Raw genomic sequence first — 17,544 nt, forward strand, 5'->3', positions numbered from 1 at the left:
GGTTAAAAATATTGTTTATGTGGGACGATTTATCTTGGTAGTTAGCTGAATTATTCATTTGAACAGAGGGGCATTGAGTTAACTACTGTACTGTCAGACTGATCTGGGATATGTCAGACACATAACATTTCCTTTAATACCATGAATGTACTGATGTTATTGCATGTGCTGAGTCAGGCTCTAAACGATGGGGTGGGGCAAAATATCATTACAGCAGTGTATTGTCACATCTGGTGTGATAGAATTATTTAATAGGTGGGGCCATACTTGCATGTTTTTTCCCTCAGATTTATTTATGGCCTTTATTTGGACAGGACAGTGGATAGAGTAGGAAATCGAGGAGAGTGACACCCCGTTCATACAATGTGTTAAAAGGGTTTTATATCCAATCTGGATGGGTAAAATGGTGTGATATGCAATAAGTCAGACTGCATATAGAGGTGATCCAGGATGCCTTTATCCCAACTGGTTTGGTTGTGTAGACACCCCAAGTACTGACACGTATTAAAGACCATCCCATCATCTGATGTGATCTACAGTATTCTGCTTGTAAACAAAAAGCAGAGCTTAATGTATTTTATTTACGTCCTTTCAGCCTCGCTCAGAGTGATGGGAATTGCAACTCTTTTTAGCAATCTTGACTTTTTGGCTCAGCTTAGTAATGAGAACCAGTCCTCCAGCTACAGACAGCTCCAAATTTGGTAACATTATGCCCTATATATCTAAATCAACAACAAAAATATGAAAAATGAAGCCGGCATTCTAACTGGAGCCAGCTTTCATCATTTGCAAAAAAAAAGCCAGCTTGTAGAACATTATGACTCCCTCATTACTTGTCGTTGCCATTTCAATCGGTGATATCAGGTTGTCACTGAAGATGCAATGGTAATGCATACACTAAAATGCAGTCACTTAGTATCTGAATGTCCGAAAAGCATTACAGATGCAAAATATAAAACAGGGCCAGAGAGTGAGGAATGACAGGCAGGAAAGGAGTCACAGGTCAGACTTTTAAGTTTAACTGCCCACTTGGACAGCCAACATCAAAAACATGGGGTAAAGGAGAAACAATTGCAGTGGGCTCAGAAATATATGAAGACTAATTTTCAAACAGTTTGATTCACTTGTAAATGCTGTGCTACACTGGATGGTCCAGATGGATGGAGTTCTGGATGGTTGGTGGATGACCCAACAAGGCTGCAATGTCAGCAATGAGTTGGTGGACTGATGTTTCAGTCTGGAGTCATAGGAAGTGAGTTGGTCGGCCCCTTTAAGGTGCATGAAGGTGTCAAAATGACCTCAGAAAAATATGTGGAATTCCTAACTGCCATTTTCCTGCCATGGTATGAAAAGGAGAACCGTTCCAGAGGAAAATCATTTTAATGCAAGACAATGCACCATCCCATGCAGCAAAAAAAAAAAATGCCACTGAGGCCTTGGCTGCTATAGGCATAAAGGGAGAAAAAATCTTAGTGTGCCCACCATCATCCCCTGACCTCAGCCCTGTTGAGAACCTGTGGAGCATCCTTAAAGGAAGCTCTGAGGCTGGGCAGCAGTTTACCTCAAAACAGCAGGTCTGGGAGGCAATTCTGGCATTTTCAAAGGAAATACAGGCAGAAACTATACATGGACTTACAAGTTCAATGGATGGGAGTTGTTAAGGCGATATTAAAAAAACAGGCTCCTGTGTTAGTATGGAATTTGATCTGTAAAGATGTTTTTGATTAAAATAGCTTTGGTTTGTAAAAAATTATTCTGTTTTCAGTCCTTTTGAAACTATTGATGTTTTGAAACTGTTTATCATAAAAATTTTGAACATATATATGCATATATATGTATATATACACACACAGATATATATGTGTATTTATATATCTTTTATCACAGAATCGATAGTGATATTATCATCATTGCCCTTGTATTGAATTATGTTGCACTGTATCATAAATTATCTTGATGATAACCACCCCTACCAAACAATATCAATCAGCCAACGAAGGAATATGAGACAAAAAATTGCTGCATATAACCAACAATTCCTGCACACCAGTCTACACAAGTTCACCAAAAGTGTGCAAACTTGACACTGGAATTATAAGTTTAAATAAAAGTTTACTGAATAATATAGCTGTGTAAAGTTCACAGTGACAATCCACATGGAACAAAGCATCATGGTGTATTTGCAAAATAATCACAAGCAGTTGTATTTTTCTATTATTCTTTAAATTAAAAGCCCTCAGTTAGAGAGTATAAAGTTTACAACGTTTTAATGTCGACTATTGATTGTCATGTCTGCCAGGTTAGCATGCCTGACTTAAATTTAAGGTGAGAAGAATCTTTATTGAAAGATATACTATATGACTTCTTCTAAAGGAAAAACAAAGGTTTGTTGTTTCAGATGATAATCTACACTGCTCCAGAGGCGGGCCGGACTGCTAAGGCTATCTGAGATATCACACATCTGATCTCCATTACTCTCACTGACCTTCTGTTTAAGGAAATACACTTTTTGCTTTCTGGAAAATGGCTTTACAGCTTGTCTGTGTGTAGTTCTTATGCCTCAGAGATGCCCAGAGAAAACTGATTTGAAGGTTTTACCTTAAAATTCTGAAGTATTTTGGCGCCTCAAACATGTCCTGACTCTCCAGAGCCAAATGCAGTGGCACCATACTGATAAGAAAATGTAAATTTGTCAAGACAGCGTTTTTACTTCTTTTGTCTTATTTATATTATAAAATTTATTTATTTTTTGTTTGGTAATACATTTCATAGGGAAATATTACCTTAATGACATCAGGAATGGCTGTTTCACCTGTAGTAACATATTAAAAATGTAAAACACATTAGATCCAAACATTGAAATTGACTGGCCATAGCACCAAACAAAAGCACATTGTTTGTATAAAGGGACCAAAGCAACAATAAAAAGAATATACATTTTGCTAACTGTACAGGCAGCGTTACGCTGTAGCATGTGCACCAGCTTTTTCATAAACTCATGGTGGTATGACTTACCATATAATACTAATGTCACTGCTACATTATTACCATGATGATAAATTGGCTCATTAAAATACAAAACATTGATAAAAGCGATATCAAAACACCTTACATTCAGGTACTGTAGATTTCACTACAACAAGCTTGTTGCATAAAAATGTCCTGTACAGTATTTCAAGATATAAAAGCTTCTGTTCACATTTCACAATGACTGCGTTCTGGCCATGCAAGGGGATTGCTTGTTATCTAGATAGAAAATATCAAGTCAGATCATGCTTAAACGTCCCCCGGCGCCCTTTATCATCAAGTATCATAATCTCTCCCTGACTGGCGCTGCTGAAGTCGGTGGCACTCAGCGAATACAAAAAGATTCAAAGTGGCACAACTCCCTCTGCTCTTCACAGCAAGGAAATGTACTAAAAAGCTGGAGGGGGTTTCACCCCGTAGCCACTTTTTAGTCCCTGACAATCCGCAGAGTGAGCGTCTGATGCTCACTAGTGTCTGTACAGGATGCTGGGTGTTAGTGGATCCCAGTCTCTGTCTCTCTGTGGAGTCTAAGGATTCAGGATGACACTGGTGCCGTCCTCTTTTTCTCTGCGCTGGAAGGTGACGTGAGCCTGCTCCAGATCTGCAATCACCGCCAACACACGAGCAGCAACGCTCTGAGCTGACTTCATCCGCTGAACATTGCATTTTGCACCATCTATGAGACAGAAAGTGCATGCAAAAAATAAATATTACTATACTGTACACATTTAAATAGTTTTGTCTGGAGAAATACCAATGTTTGGTTTTAGTGTACGTAAACAAAAATATATTCAAGAATGATTAATTATGACCATTTACACAGATATGTACATGTTCAATACAAATACAAGGTTCATATTTCTTATTTTTCATTATATAACCCATAACATTACAGACAATTAAGTTCAGAAATAGTAAATTAGGATTTTGCTCAGTATTTAAGCTCTAGTATGATTTTTTCCAGTTCCAGAGCTTACGAGTTTACAGCCTTTAGCAGAGAAAGCTGACACACCAAATGTTGATCAACAATGTTGTCTGTTTCCATTTGCCAAGCTTCTTGTTGCTCTGCTACAGTCCTGTCTTTGATCACAAACTATATGACAGAAGTATTTGGCCACACTTGTTAATTACTGAATACAGGTGTTTCAATTAGACCTGGTGTCTCAGGTGTATGAAATCAAACCCCTAGCCGTGCAGTCTCCATTTGCAAACATTTGTGGTACAAAATGGGTCGTTCTGAGGCGCTCAGTGACTTCAAGCTCGGTATTTGGTACTGTATGCCACCTTTGCAACAAGATGGCTTGTACATTTAATTCCTTCTGAATTTTCCACAGCCAACTGTAAGTGGTATTATTAGACAGTGGAAGTGTTCATGGATTGGGTTTCCATGGCCGATCAGCTGTATGAGGCAACAGTTCACGGGAAGGCCCTTTTCTATTACAACATGACTGTGCCCCAGTGTACAAGCAAGGACTACAAAGACACGGCTTAATGAGTTTGGTAAAGAAGAGCTTGACTGGTGCACACAGAGTCCCAACCTCAACCCCATCAAGCACCTTTGGGATGAACTGGAATGGCAACCGAAGCCAAAGCTTGATCTCCTCATAAATGCCCTGCAGAATGAATGGGCACAAATTTCTGGAGAAAGAGTCCTTGATAGAATTTTAATCTTTTTATGTATACATTTTAAAAAAACAGTAAGACCTGTATATGAAATACCTGTCTTGTTGAAACTAAGCTCTCCTTAATTTCTAAAAATTTGAAGGTGATATGATATGACCTCAGAGGCATCAAATTTAGTCAAATAGGGGCAGGATTTTGATTTAGAAATGAGACACATTACCAGTTGTGGGGACCTGATATGACATATTAAAGGTATCGCATATTATTCTGAGTTTCATCTGTCATATGAATGAATTATAAGAATTTGTGCAGCTGTAGTCACAGGAAAGAGAAAGTTAACATGTCAAAAAATAACGTTAAAATTCAGCAGCTGCAGCTTACCTGGGTGTTTGTTAAAGTTGATCTTTTCTTTATTGCTGGTCGTCTCATCAGCTTCTGGTGACTCCAGATATTTCTTCCTGCAGAATCAGTCACACATATTAGTTACATAATCTTTGGCTATTCTCTAAAGGCCGTTTTCTGTTTTCTATAGAGCAACACTTGAATAACTGTGAAGAGACAGCAGGAACGGAGCAGTGTAATCCTGTGTAGTAACAGAGACCTCTAGTGTCTACGAAATTAACTGCACTCAGAGCGAGCACTCCACTCACCTGAGTTTGTCCCTGCCCTGGAGAAACTGCTTAAAAATGGTCTGTGTCTCCACATCAGGATCCAGCGGGTCGCTCCAGTCACCCAAAGTCACAGCCGAGTGAGTCCTACTGCAGCCTGTAACTAAGAAACAGACTTTAACTTAACAACTGTGTCTTAAATTTGAAAATCAATTTGCACAGTTAAACATAACTCTTCTTATTCTAAATGCAGAAAGCCAAAATGAAGTGGCAATCAAGCTCTAAATTAAGTTCATCCTACAGGGAACTAATTTCAGAAAAATAATACTAAATAAACTGATTCTATTGTTCAGGAGAAAGCGTACGCGCAATGAAATCAAGCCTTCAGAAAGAGGCTGAAAGTAATTGTTTAGAGAGAATCACATTATGATTCTCAGAGCTCGTTCTCTGCTGGAGCAACAAAAACATGGCAGCTACAAACTGAGGGTTTAGTCATTAAATATGGATCACCAGGAGCTCACTGGCTCTTTGAAGCCCGCTACAAGTTAGTGGACCGGTATAATGCGAAGATGTAAGTCTGAGCGCTGTTCATGCTCTAAGCTGCTCATCATTGTTGATCCTTTAGAGACTTCCTGTTTGTAATTCAGCATATTTGATATTTTGAATCAGAGCTAAGTCTGTCACATAAGGTAAGCTGATAAAACAAATCATTCTAAGTCTGTGGAAGTTTGTGCTTTAGGAAAAAATCCAGACAAAATTGCAAAAAAGTTGGGGCAGTGTTTAAAAATGGGAATAAACAGAGAATACAGTGGTTTGCAGATCCCTTTCAGCCTATATTTGATTGAATACAGCACAAAGATGAGATATTTAATGTTCAATGGAAATATACATACACTCTGAATTTGATGCCTGCAACATGTTCCAAAATAGTTGGGACAGGAGCATATTTACTACTGCATACATCACCTTATCTTGTACATCTTAGGACTGAAGACACTAGTTGCTGAAGTACTGAAATTAGAATTATTTCCTATTTCAGCCTGATGTACATCTTAAGTTGCATAGCAGGGCAGGAGGTCTGTTGTCATATTTTGCACTTCATAATGCCCCATATATATTTTAATTTTATTTCATTTCACGTATGAACAATTAAAAGGAAAAAAAATGGGGGGGCAGGGACTAATGTATTTTTCTTTTAATTTGCTGTTGTGTGTAAAGCACTTTGTTCTACACTGCATTGTATGAAAAGTGCTATATAAATAAAGATTGATTGATTGAGATGTGCAAGTTACCAGTACTATGGGTACTAATACACCCCCCTTCCATCAGAGATGCTGGCTTTGGAACTTAGCTTTGATAACAGTCAGGACGGCCCTTTTCCTCTTTAGCCCAGAGGACTCTTTGGTCATAATTTCCAAAAACGATTTGAAATGTGGACTCATCAGACCACAGGCACTTTTTAATTTTAGGTGAGTCCAAGTCAGATCAACTCAGGTACAGAGAAAACAGCAGCACCTCTGGATGTTGTTGATGTATGACTTTCACTTTGTACAACAGGTCTGTATAATCTGACAACAGTTTCTGAAGTGTTCTTGAACCCACGTTGTAATATCCATCAAAGAATGATGCCGTTTTTAAATACAGGCATTCAGTGTTGGTTTTTGGCCTTGACTCTTTCATGCAGATTTTCTAGATTCTCTGAATCTTTTGATGAAATGCAGTCAGTCATCTCCTTTAAATCCCTTCTTAAAACAAATTTTTAAAGACTTGCTTTTGTGTTATGATGTCCGTTTATAGCCTTTTATTAACTGTTACTCCCTTATCTTATCTTTTAACTTCATTCCTGTAGTCTTTTCATCTTCATTTCTCATTTGAGAGTTTTTATTATCTTTCGCCCATTTTTATTGCTCTGTATTGTTTTACTCAGTCTTTTACAACTATTATTATTATCATTTTATGATTAATAGCATCACTTTTTTACTATTATAACGTTACCTTCTCTTACGACCTTCATCCCCTCTTTGAGTGTTGTCTTGAGTCTGTTTTTAAGTTATGTCGTTGTTCCTAGGGTCTCATTTCAGGTCTTATTTTATGAAACTGGGCTCTTCTGTTGCCTGGGTTCTTCTTTTGGGTTTTTATGATCTTTTTCTTAGATTCATAGTGTCTCCTGGATTCACGTGATGTGTTTCTGATTTATGTAATGTGTTTCTTTGATTCATATAACATGTTCTTGGGATCTTCCCCGTTCTTGGTGTTTGGGTTTATTTTGTTGGATCGATCTTTCTTGGGTTCTCTCGCTGTTGAAGTTTTGCTTTTAGCTGTTGTGTTCTTATGTGTTGTTGCAAATTTGTCACAGCACTGTTTTTTTAAAGTTTTATACAAACAAAGTTATTATTATTATCATGGATATAATATATACTGTAGATTGAAGAAGCTCTAAACTCTTGCAGTCTTCTGCAAAATGGAAACCATGAGGCATTATTAATTTTGACCAAATGAGCCTTTTATGAGTGCTTCTTTTGTATCAGTCATGGTACTATATCACCTGTTACTGACGGACCCATGGAATGTTCCAGGGGTTTCTGAACATTCTACAATGTGTTTCTCATCCCTGTCCCAACTTTTTGGGAGTTTGTTGTGGGCATCAAATTCAGAATGTGTGTTTACTTTGAAAAAAAATCATTTGTTTGAACTACAAATATGTTGTCTTTGTGCTGTATTTAACTGTACATAGGTTAAAAAGGATTTGGAGACAAGAACACTCGGTTTTCAGTCACCTTTTAAATGATGTCCCAGGTTTTTTAGATGGGGTTTTCTAAATAAATGAATGAATGACGGTTACCAGCTCGGTCGGCCTGCAGGCAACAGGTCCACTTGCCGTTGCGATGAGCTCCAGGATGGAAAGAGGGCAGCATGCGCTCGTTATAGATGCTGACTTTCCTGATTGCTGACAGCCACTGATTCAGCTCATTCACATTCTATTATGACAAAAAAATTACAGTAAAATGTGATTTTAGTGGTTCATTAAAGTAGCCACAATGTTGAACTCTCACACATTATGGCCTGTCTACCCATACTATAATGTAAGATTTGATTTTATAGACCTGGGTCCTCATAGGAGTTTGGTGCTTCCTTAAAGTCACACGAAGATCAAGGCAAGCTCAAATTTGTTTTACCATTGTTTTAGCATCCTAGGGTCCCGTGAAAAGGGCTACATATATCCAAGCTATGATTATTATAATAATTTGCAATCCCATAAGACACAAATGATTAAGATTAATCAAAATTCCTATTTTGGTCCTGTCCTGTCCTAAACAACTATGGGAAAAAAAATCATCAGACCCCAGAAGAAGTTCTTAGAACAACTGTCCCATTTAGATTTGAGGTGTTATATCTCTGTAATGTTACGCAGGACATAAACCCTAAGGACAAGGTTCTTATGATGGTACTGCTGGCAGCAAGTAAAAAAGCCAGAACTTGCAAGTGGCTAAAACTTTAAGCCCCCTGATCAATCAGACATATAGAATGGAAAAACTCACATATTCACTCAAGATGCAACAAGATGAGTTTACCTGCTAAAGGTCAAGGTGGATCAACTACATCAAACCCCAAAGACCTGAATTTAAATTAACTCTGCACACACAACTTAAAAACCACCATTCCTCCCACTTGTTCACTGTTTTTGCTGTGTTATCTTGAACATAGTTGTTCTCTCTGGTACCAGAAACTAAAGCCTGTGTAGACCAATGCCTGTACCTATGAAGAAAAAAATAGACTTTTTAGTTGTTATTTTATATATATACAGTGCTTAACAAATTTATTAGACCACCACCCAAAGTAAGGTTTATGCCACAGCTGCCCTAAATTAACAGCATTGGTGTAATTACCAAAATCATTTTTTATGTTTCTGCAATGGTTAATACACCAATATGTAGAAGCTCTTTAACCCAAATGATATTTTTAATGCTAAAATACAATTATTATTGTTATCCATGAATTTTCAAATTTACTGATTTACAAAAAACCTGAAAAAATAGTAAAGCACATTATTATTATTTGATTATTATGTCAAATTATAGTTATTTACTTGCATTCCTGAACAGAAAAAAATGTTTTAGTGGTTGAATGTTATGCTTGATTAATTTCTGACCTCTCAGAGAAACCCAGTGAGCCGGCTCAAATTTGGGTATAAAAAGGTGAATTCAGTTTGAAATTCCTCATTACTGTTCAAAATGGTAAAACGTGGAGAGCTCACTGAAAATGAAAGAGTCCACATTAAAGCACTTCATGATGCTGGATGGTCTCTGAGACAAATATGACAGGTGGTCTAATAAATTTGTTCAGCACTGTATATCATCTGTACTTAGTCCTACTGTTTATATTATAAAAACTCTTTACCTTCATTTATCATTATTGTTATTGTGAATGTGCCTCTCTTTTGGACACAAAAAGGAAAATTTTAAATTAAGGAGAAGAAAACTCACTTGATGTATAAAACTGATGCTTTTGATGATGGAAGCCTTGGAAATTTATCTTAGTCTGGAAAGTGTGTTTATATGTAGAGCTGTCTACTTTCCTTATCTTGTTCATTTTTTTTCTTCATTATTTTTTGTGACTGAAGGCACCTAAATTTTTTGTATATTAAGTCTGTAAAAGCAGGCAAAATATGTTGATAATGTATTTTCTCTTTGTAAATACTAATGACGCCAATGAAAATAAAATTAGAAAAAAAAAAAAGATTAATCAAAATTCCTGCAATATATTCTCCTTAAAGTATACACTCCTCAAGCTCATTGGTTCTCGAAGAGGAAAAGTAAACAAAATAATGAAATATTATGCACTTTAAAAAAATATTTATAAGCACAAACAATAGTCTTTAATCTTTGTACCTCTAGAACAATTTAACAACAATTCAACAAAAATAAAGGATAAAGGAAACAATGTGTTGTTGGTGCCAAAACTCAAAGGTCATGCACTCTGTTGTTGACTGGCAGGTGTCAGTATAACACACCTTACACTGGATGTACATGGTGAGCAGCTGTCCATCGTTGTCCTGGGTGATGACCTGCATCACGTTCTGCTGCTGGAAGGCGTTCTCATCCACCCTCTCCACCGCGCACACACACTGAATGGGGATGGAGGAGCGCACCTGCAACAATTGAGCAGCAAACCACATCTCTAATTAACACGAGCAATCACATGCTGCTAATGATGGATCATGCTGCAGCCACAAGCGGGGTATACTGAAGTTTAAGTAAAATAAAAGTGACATTAGATCACAAGGAAAATTAATAGAGCAGTGTCTAATTCTGAAATATTTTGCACACATTAAATAAAGAGGAAGAGCATGAGGCAAGAGGAAATAAAGATGAGATCAGCAAAGGCCACTTTAAAGTGTAAATCAGCCACTTCCAACGGGACCTCGCTTCACTCCGAGAGGAGTGCTCCAACATGGAGGAAAGGAGGCAGGACATTGTTTGCAATCTGATTTGCAATGTTAGCATGAATATCCTCAGCCTTCAATTACTCCTCGCCTTTATTCCAGTTACACAAAGCACAGAGCGGCTCAAAGAGGGGCTTTTTACAGGGCTGGAGAGAGAGTGGCTCCCCCTCTCGTGCTCTCCCTCTCTCAGTCTGCGGCTGGTGAATGAGAGGAGATCATTATCACGAGGTTAGGCATCGCATGGTAATATCACTAATGATGTTCTCACAAGGAGATCAGCACAGAAACAATAAAGCGAGGACTGGGGATGACTACAAGGTTCCCTCTCTTTATGAGCCGAGCTGATGAACATCCTTCTAAGGGCAGACACAGCGGCGAATTCATCATCAGCGGCCGTGCCAAGCTTCTCACAATGGATGAGTCACTTTCACATGACTCTGATTCAAAATCTACTCATCTTTATGAGTTTTGTGTGAAGATAAATACATTTTATTTGCAACAAAATCAGTCTTTAACTACAGATTCTTCATTCTACACCCTGGTGTACAGATGCTACATAGAGATGTAGCATCTGTACACAGGGGTCATGAATTTATCTATGTTAAATGCTCTGGTTTCATTTTGTTTACATTTGTCATCGTAGCCATATTGACTAATCACACATCAGCAGGCCATACAGATAAAACTCTCCATGACAACAATAAACAGATGGAGCTTTTTCTGCAAAAAAAAACAGCTCCCACCTTGATATTCTAATGGTTTACTCATTTCTATAAACAGTATCTGCCTAAAAGTACAGCTAACAAAATAAAAATCAGAAATTTGAACTGGATTGAACCAAATTCTGGATTGCACCAGACTTTGTAAATTTGTTTCAAGTTTTGTAAAAGTGTTTCAGACTTTGTAATGTTGTACCAGACTTTGTAAATTTGTTCCATGTTTTGTAAAAGTGTTTCAGACTTTGTAATGTTGTACCATACTTTGTAAATTTGTTTCATGTTTTGTAAAAGTGTTTCAGATTTTGTAATGTTGTACCAGACTATTTAAACTTGTTTCATGTTTTGTAAGTGTTTCAGACTTTGTACTGTTGTATCAGACTATTTAAACTGGTTTCATGTTTTGTAAAAGTGTCTCAGACCTCTCTTAAAAAACATGCAATTTCAAAGATGCTTTCCTCAGCTCATAAGAACAGATCTGATAAAGCTTGGCCTTTTACTTTTTACAAATCTGCATCATGATGGTTTTGTTCAGTAATACTTCGTCCATCCTAATTGTTGGAAAATCCCATTAAAAGCCATTTGTTTTAGGGCTTCTACCACTGAAGTAAGCATGACTTCCCCTCTGCTCTGACAACACCTCTGCTGCCCTTCACTTGTACTATTATATTTATACTTTAGCCCAGTGGTTCTCAAATGGTGTGGCAAGGCACACTGGCATGACTTGAGCCAAGTCTTGGTGTGCCGTGGGAATATGTACAATCATACCTATTCACTATAACTACACAATAACTTGAGTTAATTCAGGACCACTTTGTTAAGAAACACACATGATGTGTGGTTATAAATAGTTTTTTCTTTATTAGCAGTTATGACAATGATAAAAATCAGAGGCAGAATAAAGGAGGAGCTGGGGTGGAGGAGGGCTGTAAAAAGAGGCTTGCCGAGGAAGCAGCAAAGCATAACCAGGCAGAAGCAGTTTAAATATGGCAGTATGAGTGTGATTTGCCAGTTGCATGCTTAGAATGAATTAGTTTGCTGTCAGCTGCTACGCACTTGATTTACTGTAACATATAAGAGGCTAGATATGGTTTTGGTGTGCCTTGAAACTTTGGCTTGATCCTAAGTGTGCCTTAGGAAAAAAAAGAGATTTGAAACCACTGCTTTAGCCTGACCATGACCCAAGCATCAGCCTGAAGACTCTAACCAGGCCAGACTCGTCAAATTTCCTCAAATTTCTGCATGTAATCACATCTGCAAAGACTGATGAGGTCAAAGCCTAGATGCCAAATGGGAACAATTTTCTGTCGCTGGAAAGAAAGCATTCAAAAGTGAGTTTTTATGGCTGCAAGATCTACAGCAGCTGACAAGAGACAGACTAGCTAATTGGGTTTCTGGTAACCTTATGAGATAGTGTAGTGGTTAAACAATAACATTTAGCTCTGGAATATGAAGTTTTGGCCCACCTGTTCACTACCAACCTGCCAGTCAGGGGTTTTGGCATAAGACAGCGTCTCACTGGTCAACCAGAAGTATCGTTTCTTAAAGGCGAAACGAGATAGCAGCTGGGGTCCCTCTGCTTTGTGTTTGTTGAGATATCCTTCTTTAACTGTGACTGAGGGCATGAACACAGCCCTCTGTGGGACCTCAGACACTGCCGGAGGAAGAGGACAGAGTTTTAAACAGAGAAAGTGAAGAAACACTATAATGCATGTATAACAGCTTGTTCATGCAAACAGTCACAAGGTGGTGCTGTGATAATAAATAAGAAGTTAGATTTATTGTTCAGCTACAGTTCAAGGCTCCATTTTCTGAGCTTTTTCTCTCCTTTTAGTGTCAGAGAGGCCAATCATGCGCCAGAATCTGTCTAATAATTCCACTAAGAGAGCATGAAATGTCAAAGTAGCCTTTAAGAGAAAAGAGTGGGCGTGATGTGCTGAAAGAAATATGAGACAGCAGAGGGGGGACCATGTTTCACAACAACAGCCTCACTCACACATGACGGCAAGAAAGCCACCAAGACATGTTGGGTAACCACTGCGGCGTGCGGTTTTTCACTCCAGCTCCCCGCCAGCTCATTAACCCTGTCATCTCTTTTCTACGCCTCCAGCTGGCTATTAATTTTTTAACCATGGAGCTTCTGTATCATTTCATTCAATGCTGATATCAGCTGGGGGCTGCTGCGTAGCAGCTGGCCTGTGGGTGATTAGCTCAGCAGCATGACCTCCTCTTTTTTTCCCTTGATTACATGTTTAGTGGTGTGTTCACTCATGTCAGTCTCACCGATGTCATGATCTATGTCGATCAGCTTGTCCAGGAAGTCTTTGACGGAGGCCACACTGCGGAGGATGATGGGATGAAGAGGCGCCATCCACTGCTCCTTTCCATGACCCAGCTGAAGGCCCAAGTTCCCGACACTTTGTAAAGCCTGGTGACCATAAAAAAACAAACATCAGCTCACATCAAATCTCCACAAACTGACAGAACTCAGTGTGAGTGACTGCACATCTCAAAGTCGGACATCAAAAGGGTCCCTGAGGCCAAGCATGCTGTGAGGCCTTTTGTCCGGCCCACACCTGGCTGAGGGCGAGGAGGAAGTCCTGCTCCTCTCTGAAGCTTGGCTTTGAACACAAACACGCACATACATACACAGGTAAAAATAGCCTGTTCTCTCTCTCTGTAGAGGACCCATGGCAACAGCACTTCAGCACCATGGACAGCAGCTACAGAGGCCACACGTGGGAGAGCAACTCACTTTTCTCCTCATATGACCATGACTCCCCTTTTTTATCATATACAGGGCTATGGTTATTCTACTGCTAGTACCACGGCAATGAAAATGCAAGTCCTTCACAAGTAAAAATGGGTACTTTGTAGTTTTCGATTATGCATGTTTCAGTTCTAAAACATTGCTAAGATATTTGAACTATTTAGTTGGTGTGCAGGAGTTGGCATGCAGTTTTAGATGGATTTGTGTCTCCCCTACACCGCAGTCTTACAAAACAGATATTTTAAAAGATTATTTTTAAAGATTTATTCTTTTATTTGACAGAACAGCTGCACCAAACTGCACCAGGATAAGGAATAAATCCCACAAGGGCTATAGCCTCTGTATACAGGCCCCTGCTCTACTTACTGGGATAAACAGGCACCCTAGATTGTATCTTTTAATAACACAAGGTATCAAAAATTACTGGCACATCAAATATTGTGACTACCTTTCAACCTGTAGCATACTTGCTTTAGAGACAGTCTGGGGTATCATCTGATGGAAAAGGGTTTTAAGAGCTCTGTTTTATTTATTATATATCCTACTAGACTCATTTTTTGCAATCTCAGAATCATGATGTTAATGACAGGATCTTAAGACGCAGTCAGCAGAAGAAGGATTTCCAGGTTGCAGAATTTAATCTTTTTTTTTTTTTTTTTTGCAGATTAAGTGGTTCTGTTGGCCTCTTCAGCTGGTGACCTACAGTGCAAAGCAGCTGGGACGAGGGTCAACACCTACAAGTCTGAGGGCATGGTCCTTTGAAAGAAAACAGTTATTGCTCCCTCTGAGTTGGGAGTGAGCCTTTGCCTCAAGTGAAGGGGTTCTTGTCCATGAGTGAGGGTAGAATGGACCTATGATTGATGGTCAGATTGATGAGGCATCAGCAGGCATTATACTGGACTATAATCGTGGTGAAGAGGGAGCTGAGCCAGAAGGCAAAGCTTTACCAGTCAACCCATGTTCCATCCCTTACCTATGGTAAAAGCTTTGGGTAATGACAAAAGAGTTCACAGATACAAGTGGTTGAAATGAGATTCCTCTAGAGGATCACTGGGCTAGAGATAGGATGGGAAGCACAAACATCCAGAAGGATCTCAGGGTAGAGCCACTGTATTGAATGGAGCCATTTAAGGTGGTTCAGGTAACTGATCAGGATGCCTCCCTAGAGTATGGGAATGCCTCTGAATCCCCTGGGAGGAGCTGGAAAGCGTCTCTAGGTAGAGGGATGACTGGGTTGGCTTGCTTCGCCTTTTATATTAAACATATTTTAATTCTTACAATATGAGAGGCTATTATTTATAGTTTTATGACAAACACAAACCGACATCATGCCATGAAAAAGACACCCGTTGAGACAGTTGTAGTGTATGATCTTGAGGAATTGCAATCTTAACTTTTTAAAACTCCAGCCTTTGAGACACAAAGAGCAATATTTATGACCTACAAAAGCCAACAAGAAAATCAGCAGCAGGTCTGAACTACGGTGGCCTAAAAGTGTAATACAAATTACAAAGTCTCAAACACTTTTACATTTCTTAAAACAAATTTACAAAAACGCTTTTACAAATGAAAAAACAACTTAAAAAAAAAAGTCAAAAGTCAAACACAAAATTACAAAGTCTTAAACATTTCTGCTCAACTTGAAACAAACATACCAAAGTCCGATACAAAACCACAAAGTCTGATACACTCTTACAAAACTTGAAACTTGGGCCACATCCTGTATTTGATACAATCCTTTCTGTAAGATGTGGTTGTTTGAAATTTTTTCAGAAGATTTAAAAGTGTTTTGTGTTTTGTAAATTTGAACTGTAAAATGATAATTAGTTTCATCTTTTGTAAAATGTTTTTTTGGTTTTAAATTTGTTTTTTGAAATATAAAAATGTTTTTGTAAAAAGTGATTCAACATTGAAATTTTGTATCAGACTAGATTAATTTGTTTAAAGTTCTGTAAGAGTGTTTCAGACTTTGTAATGTTGTACCGGACTTTGTAAATTTGTTTCAAGTTTTATAAAAGTGTTTCAGACTTTGCAATTTGGTATCAGATTTATTTGTTTCAAGTTTTATAAAAGTGTTTCAGACTTTGCAGTTTTGTATCAGATTTATTTGTTTCAAGTTTTGTAAAAGTGTTTCAGACTTTGCAGTTTTGTATCAGATTTATTTGTTTCAAGTTTTGTAAAAGTGTTTCAGACTTTGCAGTTTTGTATCAAATTTATTTGTTTCAAGTTTTCTTATAGTGTTTCAGACTATTGTTGTTTTGTACTGGAGTTCTGTAGGGTTTTTTTTTTTTTGTAAAATTTTGATTTTTGTCATTTCTTAAAGTGTTTTGTAAATTAGTTTTCTAAAATCTAAAAAGAGCTTCAAACTTTTTAATTTTGTACTTTACTTCCAGGCCACCATTTTAAACATTTCCACACAGCTATTTTATTTACCTGTCACCCCTGCTGCAGGGTAGGTGTCAAACAAGGTGACTAACAGCATGCTGCGCCTCCTTTTAAAAAAAAATCATTTTGAGATCATGCTAGGCACTTAATATCAGGAGGATTTTTTTGTTCAGAAAATACACTTACAGAAAAAGATCAGCAAAGACATGACGCTTTTCTGTCCACAAGGGGTGCCAAAAGCAGCATAACCTGACAGTTCCATATGAAAGCTTTAGATGAGGCAAACTCAATGCTATAATAACAAAAAGACAAATTTTACACAGTGATAAACAAAAGGAAGAAGAAAAATAGTGTTCTTGTAGCTGAGAAATTAAATTCTGAGGCAGTACACTTGTTTAAATCGACATAAAGTAATCTTAGGTCAGATATTGCTGATTTATCTGCTTTAGGAAATTGCCTTACAAGGTGAAAAAGCGAGGAGCTGCCTACCGTCTGCTGATATTGATCATCATTGAACTAAAAAGCACTACTGCATGTGCATACAGTGAATATATTAAACGCTGCATTCCTTCTTTATATTTATTTATTTTACACTTGCAAATTTAAATTCCTCACTGTTTTCAGACAGCATGTGTCCTTGCATCCAGTCCCTCCGCCTCTTAACTGTTTGTTTTTTTTAAGCCCTTGAGTGTGATGTCTGGACATGAATAAATTATTCATAGTGTTGTCTATGTGTGTGTGTGTGTATGTGTGTGTATCAGCGTGGTGAAGCATACCTTGGCTAATAGTAGCAGCGTTCTGCTTGTCCGAGTATCAGCGTGCTGATCCCTCAGCTGGAACAGTTTGGGTGTGAGGATCGCAGGAGCGAAGAAACGCAGGAAGAAGAATCCACTGATGGCGAGATACTTCACATCCTGTCAAAGTGAAGAGGATTTGACAGGAGAGTGTTGGAATATGAGTTATATCTCGTGC

General features: G+C 38.1%; 1 protein-coding gene across 2 annotated transcripts in view; it reads right to left on the reverse strand.

Moving 5' to 3' along the window:
- Positions 1-2,783: 2,783 nt before the first annotated feature.
- LOC121510267 (rasGAP-activating-like protein 1) overlaps positions 2,784-17,544 on the reverse strand; it is a 39,037-nt gene continuing 24,276 nt past the window's right edge. The window contains exons 14-21 of one of the 2 annotated variants that reach the window (XM_041788238.1): positions 17,349-17,486; positions 13,701-13,845; positions 12,884-13,071; positions 10,270-10,407; positions 8,101-8,236; positions 5,301-5,415; positions 5,032-5,108; positions 2,784-3,703 (exon numbers count right to left, since the gene is read on the reverse strand). In XM_041788238.1, the coding sequence (XP_041644172.1) occupies positions 3,555-3,703; positions 5,032-5,108; positions 5,301-5,415; positions 8,101-8,236; positions 10,270-10,407; positions 12,884-13,071; positions 13,701-13,845; positions 17,349-17,486 (1,086 nt within the window). In that variant the 3' untranslated portion in view covers positions 2,784-3,554. Of the gene's footprint in view, positions 3,704-5,031; positions 5,109-5,300; positions 5,422-8,100; positions 8,237-10,269; positions 10,408-12,883; positions 13,072-13,700; positions 13,846-17,348; positions 17,487-17,544 lie in introns of both variants that reach the window. The other variant, XM_041788237.1, reaches the window with a different exon arrangement.

Source organism: Cheilinus undulatus, linkage group 5 (assembly GCF_018320785.1).
Source record: "Cheilinus undulatus linkage group 5, ASM1832078v1, whole genome shotgun sequence".
NCBI lineage: Eukaryota > Metazoa > Chordata > Actinopteri > Labriformes > Labridae > Cheilinus > Cheilinus undulatus.